Source organism: Musca vetustissima, unplaced genomic scaffold, assembly GCF_032173495.1.
Source record: "Musca vetustissima isolate MV318-11 ecotype Yass unplaced genomic scaffold, APGP_CSIRO_Mvet_v1 utg698, whole genome shotgun sequence".
In the NCBI taxonomy this organism is placed as follows: Eukaryota; Metazoa; Arthropoda; class Insecta; order Diptera; family Muscidae; genus Musca; species Musca vetustissima.
In genome coordinates, this window is record NW_026885255.1 from 32094 (window position 1) to 46739 (window position 14646).

General features: G+C 32.6%; 3 protein-coding genes across 3 annotated transcripts; 2 read left to right on the top strand and 1 right to left on the bottom strand.

The window, feature by feature from the left end:
- Positions 1–3192: 3192 nt before the first annotated feature.
- Positions 3193–4081, top strand: LOC133332398 (small ribosomal subunit protein eS24). Its single transcript, XM_061540798.1, has 2 exons — positions 3193–3331; positions 3667–4081. The coding sequence occupies exon 2, from the start codon at positions 3677–3679 to the stop codon at positions 4067–4069; it is 393 nt and encodes a 130-aa protein (XP_061396782.1). The 5' UTR covers positions 3193–3331; positions 3667–3676; the 3' UTR covers positions 4070–4081.
- A 1540-nt stretch (positions 4082–5621) lies between these two features.
- LOC133332423 (probable ATP-dependent RNA helicase Dbp45A) lies at positions 5622–7593 on the top strand. The gene is made up of 7 exons (XM_061540826.1): positions 5622–5697; positions 5759–5952; positions 6013–6360; positions 6428–6953; positions 7016–7169; positions 7246–7462; positions 7582–7593. Exons 1-7 carry the CDS (start codon positions 5622–5624, stop codon positions 7591–7593), a joined length of 1527 nt encoding a protein of 508 aa, XP_061396810.1.
- A 117-nt stretch (positions 7594–7710) lies between these two features.
- On the bottom strand, positions 7711–11388 carry LOC133332424 (NAD kinase 2, mitochondrial). The gene is made up of 7 exons (XM_061540827.1): positions 11379–11388; positions 9616–9907; positions 9099–9339; positions 8372–8715; positions 8170–8303; positions 7985–8110; positions 7711–7846 (listed from the first exon to the last, which is right to left on the bottom strand). Exons 1-7 carry the CDS (start codon positions 11386–11388, stop codon positions 7743–7745), a joined length of 1251 nt encoding a protein of 416 aa, XP_061396811.1. The 3' UTR covers positions 7711–7742.
- Positions 11389–14646: the final 3258 nt, after the last annotated feature.

Here is a 14646-nt window from a genome sequence, read left to right on the forward strand (position 1 = left end):
ATTTCTTTGTTTCTTATGTAAATTTTTTTCCTTTCACATACCTCCCACAAAAGATTTCTGGGATTTATTTTTTCTGGTTAAAAGATCTCACAAAGCACACACACACAATCTTATTTCTTTTAGTTTACAAACTAGATTTTTGTTCCAAAATTATTTTTTATATTTTTCAATTTTTTTTTTTCTTTTTTTGAGAGCAATCGACGTCTTTATTGTTTCACTGTCGTCGTTTGATTCCAATGAGAAAATTCAATTTCTTTGCTTGTACGTATGTACGAAGTAAAGTGGAGAGCAACAGTGTCTGATAAATGTCAAGAAGAATAACAAAACAGGCAAATGTGTATAGGGTTCTAGAGATCGAATATGGAAATCAGCAGGGGAAATGGATAATTCATAAAATAAATTATAAATAATAAAAAATATTTTATTTATAATTTATTATGAAGTAAAAGTACGTTTAGACCGTGGACCAAATATCAGGTCATCCAGAAGGCGTATTTCAAGAAATATACAACCCCGTATCTACATGTTGTCAAAAATTGTTGTTGTGGCGAAAATATCTTTTAAAAAATTTCAATTCATTTTGCACTTTTTAAACGGACACAACAAATTTTTAACACAGCACTGATTTTATTTTAATGAATAATTGCTTTTTCGTCGCATTTGATTTGGTATTTTAGGAAAAAATTTAAACAAATTGAACATTTTATCGATGCTTTTGTCAAAGCTGACTATGGTTATATTCAAGGTGTATTTAATAAGGTGTAAGTGATAATCATATGGTTTCAAACCTTTTTCTTTTTTGTTTGTAAAGTACATTGTCAAAAACATTTCGATTTAAATTATAAATTATATAAATAAAATATATTATGATTTATTATGAAATAAAACTAAAAGTTATAACGTTTAGTCCACATATTTTATGTTATGTGTTAATATATAACCCTTGGTTTAAACTAAAAGCGGATTAGATATTGTTAACCGCATAAAGCGCACTATTCACGAAGCATATGATTGTTAAATGTTTGGTTTAACACAGCCTTCACAAAATCATCCCATTCCTTTTCCTTTATTATTTTATTGTGGTAGGATTCCAATAGTTTATCGTAAAGGGGGGAACACATAAGATGACTTCGGATTTCGTTAATCCAGTGGGTTAAATTGTCAATTCCATTGTATATATGACTACGTGTTTCCCCCTTAAAGGCAATGATGTTGTTCCCATGGTACAATTATTACAATTTTTTCATACTGTGGTTTGTTATGTCAAAGTCATATATAAAATATGTGACTGTGTGTGTAATGTTTTGATAAATATAACAAAATATATTCGAAAAACGATTTATTTGGAGATACATTTTACAACATTTGTAAGAAAAAGTGTATGATTTGTGATTGAAACAACATGTTTCATTTATAATTGTACCATGATTTAAATTACTTAAAATTCGGTTGAAATCGTGATATTATTAACACAAGGTAGGCCATAGCTATCATCTAATTGGAAATTTGTTTTTGTGAAAATGATTTTTCAACGTGTTTGACAGCTGAAATTAAATATGTAAACAAACAAATAAATTATATTTATTTTGAAAATAAAATATAATTGGAAAACATAAATGAAAATCTTTCAAATTTATATTTCTATCGCTTCCACAACTTTCCTATAATTGAGATATTGCCACTGATTTGTGTAACACATGATTGTAATTAGTTCAACATATGAAAATGCAGTGAATTGCGAGTTATTCAGTAAAATTATTTGCTTCCTCAAACTTTCCCAACAGGCAGATTGAGTAAAATGAATACGGGAGGACATTTAATAAAGAACAATTTCGAATTGAATGCGTTCCCAATTTTTCTGTTGGGTGATTTTTAAAAACATAATTTGTCAAATTCATATTGACACTAGTATTACGTTGGAATCAAATCAGCTGGGACTTGCTGTTAGCTTTTACAATTGTACCATGGGCATCCACATGATCTCAAATGTCAATTCCATTGCGATTACGTCAAATGTAATCCACTGGATTTGTGAACATCTTAAGGTGACGTATACGCTATGGAATTGACGTTTAAGATCGAGTGGATTTTGTAGTCTAATCGTAGTCTATGTCAAATAAATCCTCATAATTAATTAACCCGGTAAAAGGTTTTAATATAATTTGCTGCATAAAAATGACTTCAGTATTGGCATGTTAAGTTGACATTTCATACAAAGCCAACATAACATGCCAGGCCTAAATCCTCGTATGAGTTTCCGCTTAAAGGCAATGATGTTGCTGCTGTTTCACACCGGCAAATTTTGTGGTAAAATAAATTGGGTTTGTGCACGAAGGAATTGAGAGGTATAAAAGAAGGACAGATATACTTGTACACCGCAATTCTGATTTATTTTGTTATTCATTGTAAACAAGTAAAAAAGCAGAAAAGTTTTGCATTTTCTTTCATTTTATGTTTTCCGTCGGCAAACAAACGCTAAGACAGTTAATAAAATTAAATTTGTTATCGTAGTAAAAAATTGTCTGTTCCCGTACTGCAAGAATCTACGAGTTTTTACTATTTTTTCCGATATCATAAAGGAAAAAAGTGTTATCGTAGTAAAAAATAGTACATTTTTGCAGTACGGGAACAGACCAAAAATAATATTAAAATTATAAAAATATTGATTGAAAAATGTTAATGTTCTATAGAATTAGTCGGTCTCTATAAGTCTTCTAACCGTAGAGGGCATTTCGTACATAGAAGTCGGACATTAACGAAAACGAATCGCTTAACTACCTCACAACTCATAAAAATTATAAAAACCTACTACAAAAATGGGGTCGAGCTCAAAAGTCCACTTTTAGACTTTTCGATTTTTGCTTTTGACTAAAAAGTCGACTTTTCGATCTTGTAATTTTGTCAAACCTGTTCAAAAGCAAATGTTCGAAATTTATAACAAAAATTTGATCATGAAAAGATATTTCTATGTGTTTCATTTGCGCTTACTTTTAAAACTACGAAATTTATAACCCTGTAATTTTTTTTATTTATATCCTATTTCTTTATTTAATTTGGACAAACAATAAATAATAAGTATGTACAGTACTTAATTATATGTAATGTCCTTATATTTTCATACATGTCGATCTTTTTTAACACTCAACACATGCGAACCTCCCCATATCATAGTGAATACCTCCCGACAAATACCAATTACATATTTCATATACTTTCTCAAGTAGTCGGTACAAAAATAATCGATATTTTTGCAACTCTATTGTCAGTTCCTTTCCTAATAATTTTTTTGTCTGCTAAGACGTGTTTTAATACTTTTTAAGTGTTTTAACAGGTAAAAATTTATAAAAACCCTAAAATATTGCATTAAATGTATGCTAAAATTGCGATGGCATGAATGTTCATGAATATTTGGTGAAAAAGTGAATTTTTGACGAAGAAAAATGTTCAACACGTGGAGTCGTTAGAGACGGATGGATTCGTGCGTGCGTGTGTGTGTTCTTTGTGTGTAGCTCGCACGAAAATAAATTCACCATTATGTGAGGTTATGATGTGTCTCAAGAATAAAGCAATCAAAACAGCTACATTTAATGATAAGCCCTAGTTAGCAATAAAATATCAAATAATGGAATTTGAATTTAACAATTTGTTACTTTTCTTCTGTTGCAGATAAATAACCATGTCTACCGCCACCATTCGTACCCGGAAATTCATGACCAACCGCTTGTTGGCCAGAAAACAAATGGTCTGCGACGTCATCCATCCCGGCTTGGCCTCCGTCAGCAAGACTGAAATCCGCGAAAAACTCGCCGCCATGTACAAAGTTACCCCCGATGTATGCTTCGTCTTCGGTTTCCGTACCTGCTTCGGTGGTGGTCGCTCCACTGGTTTCGCCTTGATCTACGATACCTTGGACTTCGCCAAGAAATTCGAACCCAAATACCGTTTGGTTCGTCATGGTCTTATGGAAATCAAGAAACAGACCCGCAAGCAACGCAAGGAACGTCGCAACAGAATGAAGAAGGTCCGTGGTACCGCCAAGGCCAAGATCGGTCAAGCCGCCAAGAAGTAAACTATGAATGCAGACATCTAGTAAACATCCATATTCGCCAAAAGGGCAAGTGTGTTTACATTTGTTTTTTGGTGGATTTTTGGCGATGTTGATATTTTCTTGTAAAAGGAAATGTCTAGAGAATGTAACACACAGAGGATACGTTTTTTGTATTTTAAGTAAATAAAAAAAGTAATTCAAAATTATTTTGAATTTTCAAAAAATGTATTTGTTGTATGTGATATTGTTTTAATGTGGTTTTTTTGAGGAAACTGGGCATTGGGTTATTTTTTTATTTCGGTTTTGAATGGGGATTTCTTTTGGTAATATTGAAAACACTAATATTTTGTTTTCAATTTGAAGATATTAAAATAAATGGGTGGAGTATTATGACAATGTTGACACTAAAAAATTCTAATCCGAGCTAATACAGAGTTCTTACAATGGGGACACTTGACTACATTATTATTATGTTTCCAGAACAATTTTGTAATCGCCAAAAAATTAAATGGAATTTTCGAAATATATATTTTCTCAATGTTATCTTTTGATTTTCACTATCACCATTTGCCACCATTGAAATATTGTGTTTATATCCCTCATATCTTTGGACCATATATATTTAGCGCATGCACCTTCTTGAACCAAAGTCTCAGTATTATGGATTGAAAACGTCATTAAGTTCGTTCCGTGAATATTCAAAGTGTACTACAACCATTTATACACGTTCTACCAGGAGGTTTTTTATCCTCTGAAGCAATCAAAAGCATATTTAATCAAAATACACTTAATTTGGAAAATTCGGCTCGGATATGCAAGCTATGCATAAACGTGTACTAAGTTATGTTCACATTTTGAAAATGTACGGTGAAGACCCTGTTTTACTCCCTTCGACACTGGAATGCCAAGTTACAATCACATTGGTAGGAAAAATATACTAAGTACACGGTATATACCTAAAGTTTGGCGTGACTGCTCTACGGGGAATATATCAACACATTGAGCTTTATTAATGATTTTCTACAAAGATAATATTCGTTCAGCTCCCTATAATTACGAAAAAATAGGGTGGTATCGATATTTGGGGGATTTACCAAACAGTGGACCGATATATACCATTACCAAAACTAAAAATCCTAGGTACCAAACAAAGTGTTTCAAATCTCGAACTACAATATTAAGATCTCTCGTGATTGCAACATATAGATCGGCTGACGTATTAAGGCCAAAAGCCTACAATATTAAGGTTTCTCGTGATTGCAACATATAGATCGGCTTACGTATTAAGGTCAAAAGCCTTGGTGAATTTCAATGGATTCCTGCTTTTCTACTTCTAAAAATTGTATTTTTATTTTCAAACAATTCCATTAAAATCACTTTTTAATTTGGTTAATTGTAACCGTTTATAAAGCATCCCAATGTGAGTGGTGTTATCATTTCAATGTGAATGACAGCTAAGACAGCTGTTCTTGAACACGTTGTGTTGTGTTTATTGTGTTTATTATTGCTGTTGAGCTGTGTCGTTGATCCTCTGTTTCCATTCTAGAATTAATTTGGATATTGTCACCTTGAAATGTTAAAAAAGGATACAAATCCTTTTGCCCAATTGGGTCTGAGACCCTGGCTAACTAAACAATTAACAAAACTTGGTAATTTTTCATATTATTTACTTTAAAACTAACTTTTTAATGGGGAACAAAATGTTCATAGGTTTAAAACAAGCAACACCCATTCAACAAGCATGCATTCCCGCTATATTGGAAGGTAAAGATTGCATTGGGGCAGCCAAAACAGGTTCGGGGAAAACATTTGCCTTTGCCTTGCCAATTTTGGAGAAATTAAGTGAGGAACCTACAAGCCATTTTGCCTTGGTTCTGACGCCCACTCACGAGTTAGCCTATCAGGTAAGGAAGGGGAGATAATTTGTTTATTTGTTCTTATTAATAATAAATATTGTTTTCCAGATTTCCGAACAATTCTTGGTGGCTGGCCAACCCATGGGAGTAAGAGTTTGTGTGGTATCTGGTGGCACTGATCAAATTGTTGAGGCTCAAAAGCTAATGCAGCGTCCACATATTGTGGTGGCAATGCCGGGACGTTTGGCGGATCATTTAACCGGCTGTGACACATTTTCGTTTGATAATTTGAAATTTTTGGTAGTGGATGAGGCGGATCGCATGCTAAACGGAGACTTTGATGAAAGTCTACGGGTTATAGAACAATGTATACCCAAGCAGCGGCAGAATTTATTCTTTTCAGCCACCATGAAAGATTTCATCAAGGAGAGCAGTATATTTCCCATTGCAGGTGATGTAAGTATAAAATTCAATTTTTTTATTGATTTAATTTTAATACTAAAAATTATTATTTTTTCTGTAGTGTTTAGAATGGTCCGAAGAATTCCAAGTGGCCACTGTGGAGACATTAGATCAACGCTATTTACTGTGTGCTGATTATGATCGTGATATGGTGTTGATTGAAGCCTTACGCAAATATCGTGAAGAAGATGAAAATTCAAATGTTATGATCTTTACAAATACGAAAAAATATTGTCAACTGCTGTCGATGACTTTGAATAAAGTAGGCATAGAAAATGTATGTCTACATGGATTTATGCGTCAAAAAGAGCGTGTGGCGGCACTTAATCGTTTTAAATCTCGTCATGTTCGTACGCTCATTGCCACAGATGTAGCTGCACGTGGTCTCGACATACCCAGTGTTCAATTGGTTATCAATCATCGTTTGCCACGTACACCCAAGGAGTATATACATCGTGTGGGACGTACAGCAAGAGCTGGTCGCAAGGGTATGGCTATTTCGATATTCCGTTTTCCAAGAGATTTGGAATTACTGGGTGAAATTGAACAGGCCATCAATACCAAGTTAACAGAACATCCCATCGATCGTAAGTTAAATATTAAAAAAATAGGAATACGGTTTTTATTTCAAATGATTTTTTTTTTTTAGAAAAAATGGTCGAGCGCATTTTCATGCAAGTCAATGTTACTCGCCGTGAATCCGAAATTGAATTGGATAATAATGACTTCGATGAGAGAGCTCAAAACTATCGGAGAAAACAATGGATATTGGAAGGCAAAGATCCTGATGAAATGGAAAATTTGTATGTTTTGGAAAGAGTCCCCTGAAATATCTGAAAATATCATCTTTATCTATTCCATATATTTTTCTTTTTCCAGATATCGCAAAAAACAAAAAGATAAAATTAAGGAAATCAAAAGAAAACGCAAAGAACAACAAAGCGAGGCGCAAAAACAAGGTCCTTCCCCTCTGGTGCAAGATGAACGTTTTAAGGATGTCAATGCCGAACGTTTTCAGAAGAAAAAGAAAAAATCCAACAACAACAACACAGATGCCAAAGATGCATCCGAACAAAAGAATACAAAAAAGACAAAAGCCGATAAACGTTTCAAAACCGCTCTACCTAATAAGAAAACCAAAACACTATTAATTGGACAAAAAATAAAAAAGAAAACATAACGAACTTTTTTTTAAATTTGTTTTATTTACAATAGACATTTATGTAATATATAGAAAATGCTTATCACAACTTAAAATTACAGATAAACTTTTTTATTTTATAAAATAAGTCCACTTTTTTCTTCTTTTAAATTAAAAATAAAAACTAATATTAATGATAAATATTTGTTTTTTTTTTTATAATCGTACAAAATAATCAGTCCAAACTAATGGCTAATAAAGCATCTTCGGGATGAATCTCTAGTAAAGCCTTGGCACCATCGTTGAAGGGATATGAAATGCTGCCGTCTATAACCAAATCTGTAAATAAGGATATGTTTGCAATTAATATGTGAACATGAAAAATGACTTCTTTAATAAATGTTTCAAAGATTTCAAATAGAAAAATGATTGAAAAAAGTTTTTAATGAAGGAAAAAGTGGAAAAAGTCACACTTACTTGCATCGATGCAACGAGATTTCACAAATAAATTCTTAACAAAACCCCGCGACTCAAAATCTTTAGGGCTAGGCCAAACACCTACACAAATTTGTTCTCTAATCGAGTAACAAATGCGAGGATCATCTGAAATACAAAAATGATATCAAAAACTATAACAATACAAATATACCTTTGCTATATACCTGGAGGGAAAAGTAAATTCTGATTATATTGTTGCACCAACTCATCGATACTGATACCGCTCAGAGCTTGCTTTGCCGATTCGGGCAAGATGTGGAATAAATCTTCCATGTGTTTTTTGCTAACACGATTTATGCTGATCGAAAAAAATACAATTAATATAAATATTGAAATCAAATATTTCGGGTAAAAAAAATAACCTACCTCGTATGCCACGATGTGGAACCGGTACCTGTACTTACACACAACCCCGAACATTTAGTTTTATTTACCACATTCTGATGATCCACAACCAGTTGTAAATGTGAAACACGAGCCGACAGCGATTCGCCAATAAATACTTCATTTAGGGCCAAATATGGTAGGACACGATGCATTTTGGCTTTATATTTTTTCGCCATTTCTTTACTCAAATACTGAGGTTCAGTCTTTTCTTGTTCCATCTTAGAGACACAATGACGATATAGATCTGTCGATTCGGGTATATGGCCATTATTGCCTAAAATGGTGGTACGTATACGGGAACGGTGCATCCATTGGAAATCGCCCTGCAAATTAAAAAATTAAATAAATAAACTCAAATATTAATCCAAAAACCTACAAAAAAGTAAGTCTTTATTAAAAAAATATATACAATAAAAATTTCTTGTTAAAAAAATCCATGGCTTATAAAGATTGTGAAAAATTTTTTTTAAAAAATCCACGGCTTATAAATATTATAAAAAACACTTTCTAAAAAATCCACGCCTGATAAAAATCATGAAATATATTTTTCAAAAAATCCACGCCTTCTAAAATTTAAAAAATATAGTTTTGTAAAAATTATAAATTTAATTTTTTATCTTGAAAAATATTTAAAAAAAATCCACTCCTTGCAAAAATCTTGAAAAATATATTTTTTAATGTAAAATATATATTTTTTACAACTTACACTTTTAATTTTGGCCACAGCATCAGCAGGATTCTCTGAATAATGTTTGGGCAGCATCAGACGACCCTCAGAACGTTGCGGATCTGAGTTGAAACCCACAATCGGTGTCTTTTGTTGTGATTGGGCAAATAGGGGACTGGCACGACCAGCAGCCAGTAGAAATGTACCATCACCTCCTATTGGCACAATAACATCAGCCCAACGCATTATATCCTTGCTTAAAGAGCTTCTAAATTCGACTCTGATTAGATTAAAAGGGTAATGTGGTGGAGTAGTTGTGTGTGTTTGTTTTTGGCCATATACGTATGTGTAAAGGCACAACATCAGTTGTTTTTTGGTGTGTTGTGTAGGTGGGTGGTATAAAGTATTAAGTCGGATTATTATGTATTTAATGATGTTTCGATTTACAATGCAAGACAATATGGCGGGTGGTGGTGGTTTGGTGATATGAAATGAAAAGACACAACATTATTTACACAAAAATCAATGATATTTATTACGTGCGATTGTGACATACCGATTGGCCAGTTTCACCTCACATCCAACATTTTGAAAACTTCTCACAATGGTACGTTCAAAATCTTTGTGTAAATTATGTAAATACATAAGAGCATCGAAATCAGTACCACGATCTCTCAGCTTTGCCTCCAGTTGTTGTGGATTTAGTTTCGGGTGCCTTAGCTGTTCGAATTCATAACGAGACAATTTGGAGACCAACAGAGCTCTTTGTAATTTAAAATTTGTTGGATCCAACGGTGGCGTTGTAACATGTTTACTGATCGATACATTTCGGTGTGTACAGAGAAATTCTAAAATGAAGCAGAAACAAAATTTATTTTTAAATTATTAACTAAGGTCAAGTAAAAGAGAAAATCTGTAAATTGTAAAATACATTTTTGCTATCTTAATAACAATACAATACTAATAATTGAACTACAAACACAGACGCACTTTATATGTTATTTATTAATGTACAAATAAAGCCTCAACCACAATGCCTCGCATTAAAAATAAATTTGCACTTAAAACAGAATGCGTAGCTTCGTTGTTGTATAGTTAAATATGTTTATATGTACATATGTATGTACATACCCAATATATTCTTCTTATAATAAACCCTTTTTTGCCAATATTATTGTTAATCTAAAAATAATTAAAAAAACGAACCTTTTTAAATGTCATGGGAGGTGGGGTAGTATATAGCAATGTATATCATTTTAGCACAAACTAATCTTTACAGGTCTATGTCTAGCCGACATATCATATTCCCAACATCTGGTTGGTTCAAAAGTGTTTGCCCCATAGATATGTCTTGATAAGGAGGTATATGTTTGAAATATAATACCAACCAACAAAAAAATATAAAAAATAATAGTCATTCAAAAGAAAGTCTAGAAACAACTACATACAAACATTTGTTGGAATGCGATTAAATTTAAAAAAAAAAAATCACTGATGATTAAAAATAATTATAAAAAACAATCATTTTGGAAATTGTATACAAAAACTGTCCAAAAAATCAAGGCACCATAAGGTGAAGTGTATATAAATTTGTCTGTCCGTTTGCAAAACCTAGAAATATTCATCGAAGATCCCACAAAGTATATATAATCTCGATCAAAATAAAAATCTATATCAATTTTCGCATGTCCGTCCGTTAAAATCATGACAAGAGAGATCGAAATATTTAAAATAGAGCTATGAAATTTTGCACAGACATTGATATTACTTCTAGGATGTTTGGTATTGCAAATGAGATATACCGGTCCACGTTTCAATTAAATTAGTTTTAATTTGCTATTTTGTATTCGCATTATATGACACACAGTCGTATCAAAAATCATTAATATAAACCCAAGTTTCGTGGTAGCTCCCATATAATGGTACCCCCGAATATTCGATATTTTGGCGATTTTGGACACGTTTTTAACCAAATCAAGTGAAATTTAGTATTCAGTATTTTCATTGGGTGACGAATCTCACTACCAAAAATTAATTATATAGACTCAAGTTTCAGGATAGCCCCCATACAAGCGTAACCCAAAATATTCGGTATTTTGGCGATTTTCGACCAAATTGGTGGTAGCTTGGTATTTTAGTTTATTATTGCATAGCACATCACCTTACCTTAAATTAATTATATAGACTCAAATTTCAGGGTAGCCCCCATACAAGGGTAATCCGAAATATTCGGTATTTTGGCGATGTTCGAAACTTTTTTCAACCGAATTGGTGGTAGCTTGGTATTTTAGTTTATTATTGTATACCACATCACCTTACCTTCCACCATTTACTGGGGGCTACCAGTAAATATTCGGTATTTTGGCGATTTTGGACACGTTTTCCAACCAAATCGGCTGTAATTGTCATTGGGTGTCAAATCTCACAACAAAAAATAATTTATATTGACTCAACTTTCAGGGTAGCCCTCAAACCTAAAATATTTGACATTTTGTCGATTTTGGGTTCCCATTGGGTGCCAAATCTTACTACCAAAAATTATCAATATCGATACATGTTTTGGTATAGCCTCCATATAACGGTAGCTTTCAACTTTGAGAATTTAAAACATTTTTATTGCGTCTTTTTCGATATGTTCAAGGTCTTATCATGAGTTTTCTTCTAGGCGCCTCTATTAATTTTAGATATTTTGAATGCCAACCTCATGGTAGGGGGACGAACTTCACACCATTTTTACTTGTTTTTTATTTTAATCAAGAAAACTCTATGGGACCTCCGATGAATACGTCGAGGTGTTTAAAACGGAATGAAAAATATAAACTTCACCTGTTTACCATTATATCGGTTAGAGAATGTACATAATTATTAAGAGACTTATAGTAAAACATTATGGCGAACATTTCTGTAGAATATTCTGAGCAGCTTTAACCCCGTATTGAAAGAGTTTTCAATCACTTCTGGAAAGGTGAACCAAAAAGATCCATTCAATGAGTCGGTTGAGAGTTAAAAGTGTATACCAAAATATTTCTCGATAATGTATCAGTAATATTACCGAAAACTCTATGCACCTAAAATGCAAGGATTTCAAGAAATCATAATTCGAAAATTATCAAAATTCTTGGAAAGGGAAAATATTGCCCACCTTTTTAAATCACCCCGTATATTTTCAAAGCGCCGATACACGTGTCATCTTTTTTAAGCCCCTCTTTCATAATCTTTTGGAATTTCCCGGTAATGTTGTTGTTGTAGCAGCCCTATTACTTTTACACAGTGTGCTGAGGTAACAGACGTTGGCCGAGTAAGTCTCGGGTCGTTTCAGATCGTAGACCCCTCTGTCGTGGAAACGACTTCCCGGTAATTGTTTTTTGTGTTGCACAGTGTAATTATTGTTAATCAAGATTTAATTTTTTTCTTAAAGATAAAATATAAAATTGTCAAAAATGTTCTAAAACACAATCAGTTAATGATAACACATATTTTAATTAATTTCATATAGCATATTGCATTTTAGACAATGGGATGTTAAAAAATATAAATACCAAACGAATATTGTTGCTATACACACACACCCCTAAACCCTTTCTCCTTAAGTAAAAATAAATTGAATCGAAATAAATATAATTTCATATTGTGGTATATGTTATAAATCACATTTCACTTTTTAAAAATATAATATTAACGCTGTATTATCTGTAATATGTGTGTATTGTAAAACGTTTTATAATATGAGAATATAGACATTTTTAATAGAATTCAAAAATCAAGATAAGTCCAAAAACACAAATATTTCCCGCTTCCACTCCAAAACGATCAACACAATGACAGCTGTGATTCCGATGGATGGTTGAAATTTGTTAATATGTGTGTTAGAATGAATGAAACTGAACTGATAAGAAATATTGATATATACATTTCATATACAAGAATTGTTGTATATAAGTGTTTCGGGTTTTCAACTCGTAATGGACACCAACAATGCGCATTACTAGTAATATCAGTAGAGCCAAATCAGTCATTATCAAAATTTCCTACATACGTATTAAGCAGAAACATTTAATTTTTAAATGTAGCAGCAAGAATTCTATTGGGGATGGGTTTCTACTTACCCTTAGCAAAGCCTTGCAAAAATGATTTTGATTTAAACATTTCGAAGTTATTGGTTTTTTGTTCGTTACAATTACATTAGAATGTAAAATTGTAAGGTGTTAAAGAAGAGATCCAAATATATTCGACCTTTGATCTTGTTTGTTCTTTGCAGCTGTTTTCGAAAATTACTTGTAGTCACATTAATAATGGAAATTTATTTTGTTTTTGCTCACTAGTAGAATTATTTGAATTTATTTCTATTTTTCTTTCAAAATTCTCCAAGCAATCTCACAAGGCCAGAGGTAAATGCACCGGCATAACACTGCACAAAAATAACCGATGTTGATAAAATCGAAAAACAAAACAACGTAATGCAATTATCTTCACAATATTCTCTCATATGGCCCGGCAATTTGTTTATAGTTGTCGTCGTTGTTGTTGCTGCTGTATTTTGGTTTCACCACAAAACACTTCTGCGATTTGAGCGCCCGCCTATCTGTCTTAAATCACTTCCAAAATCCAACTGTTGAGCAAATGTTTGCCTTTAACACATCCGACTTGTGCCATAATGTGGTACTTGTAGATACTTTTTGTATTATTCCTTATCAGTAATATTTCCACTTTCTGAAGTAGAACCATTCCAGTCTTTTATTTTCATTTTATTTTTCGTTCTTGGCTCACAACCCACTCTAATCTCTCCTCTCTTAATACGTATTGTCACAATGACAGATCATGCATGCATGCACGGAGAATGAATGGCCAAACAACAGCTGATTTATTAATGAAGACATTAAGGGCCGTTAGTTTGAAATATTGGAGGGTAAAAAATCGGGTATTTTAGAAAGGAAATGATTAAGTATTGAATTAAAAAAAAATCAATTATATGCCATATTCCGAAATGAAAAATTGCAACCCCTTCGAAATGTTAAAATATTATTTTTTTGGTTGCACTTAAAAGTCGACCTAAGATTTGACACCCAATGAAAACCCAAATATCAAATTAGAGGCAATGCAGTTGAAAAACTTTTATGAAATCCAAATATGGGCAATTCGGAGAACCTTTAGATGGAGTAGCACCCATATAAAGGTACCCCCCAATATTCGGTATTTTGGGGATTTAGGTCACATTTTTCAAGCGAATTGGCTGTAATTTGGTATTTTGGGTTTTCATTGGTCGGTAAGTCTCACTACCAAAAATAAATTTAAAATTAATATCGACCCGAATTTCAGGGTAGCCCGCATATAAAGGTACCCCCACCCAATATTCGGTATTTTGGCGATTTTGGACACATTTTTGGGGTTCTCATTGGGTGTTAAATCTCACTACCAAAAATTATTAATATTGACCCCAAAATTTGGACACATTTTTCAATCCAATTGTTTGTAATTTGGTATTATGGGTTCTCATTATATAACACATCCTTACTAAAAATTATTAATATTGATCCATGTTTCTTGGAAACCCCCATAGAACGGGGTCCCCACGCGGTATTCGGTCCTT

Bases quoted from the DNA above. Each gene is read 5' to 3' on its own strand.
- LOC133332424 (XM_061540827.1), bottom strand. The intron at 8,304-8,371 runs GTAGGTTATTTT...TTTTTCGATCAG, and splicing joins TCCACATCGTGGCATACGAG to CATAAATCGTGTTAGCAAAA. The intron at 8,111-8,169 runs GTATATAGCAAA...TTTGTATTTCAG, and splicing joins GAATTTACTTTTCCCTCCAG to ATGATCCTCGCATTTGTTAC.
- LOC133332398 (XM_061540798.1), top strand. From the start codon at position 3,677: ATGTCTACCGCCACCATTCGTACCCGGAAATTCATGACCAACCGCTTG.
- LOC133332423 (XM_061540826.1), top strand. From the start codon at position 5,622: ATGTTAAAAAAGGATACAAATCCTTTTGCCCAATTGGGTCTGAGACCC. The intron at 6,361-6,427 runs GTAAGTATAAAA...TTTTTTCTGTAG, and splicing joins TATTTCCCATTGCAGGTGAT to TGTTTAGAATGGTCCGAAGA. The intron at 7,170-7,245 runs GTATGTTTTGGA...TTCTTTTTCCAG, and splicing joins CCTGATGAAATGGAAAATTT to ATATCGCAAAAAACAAAAAG.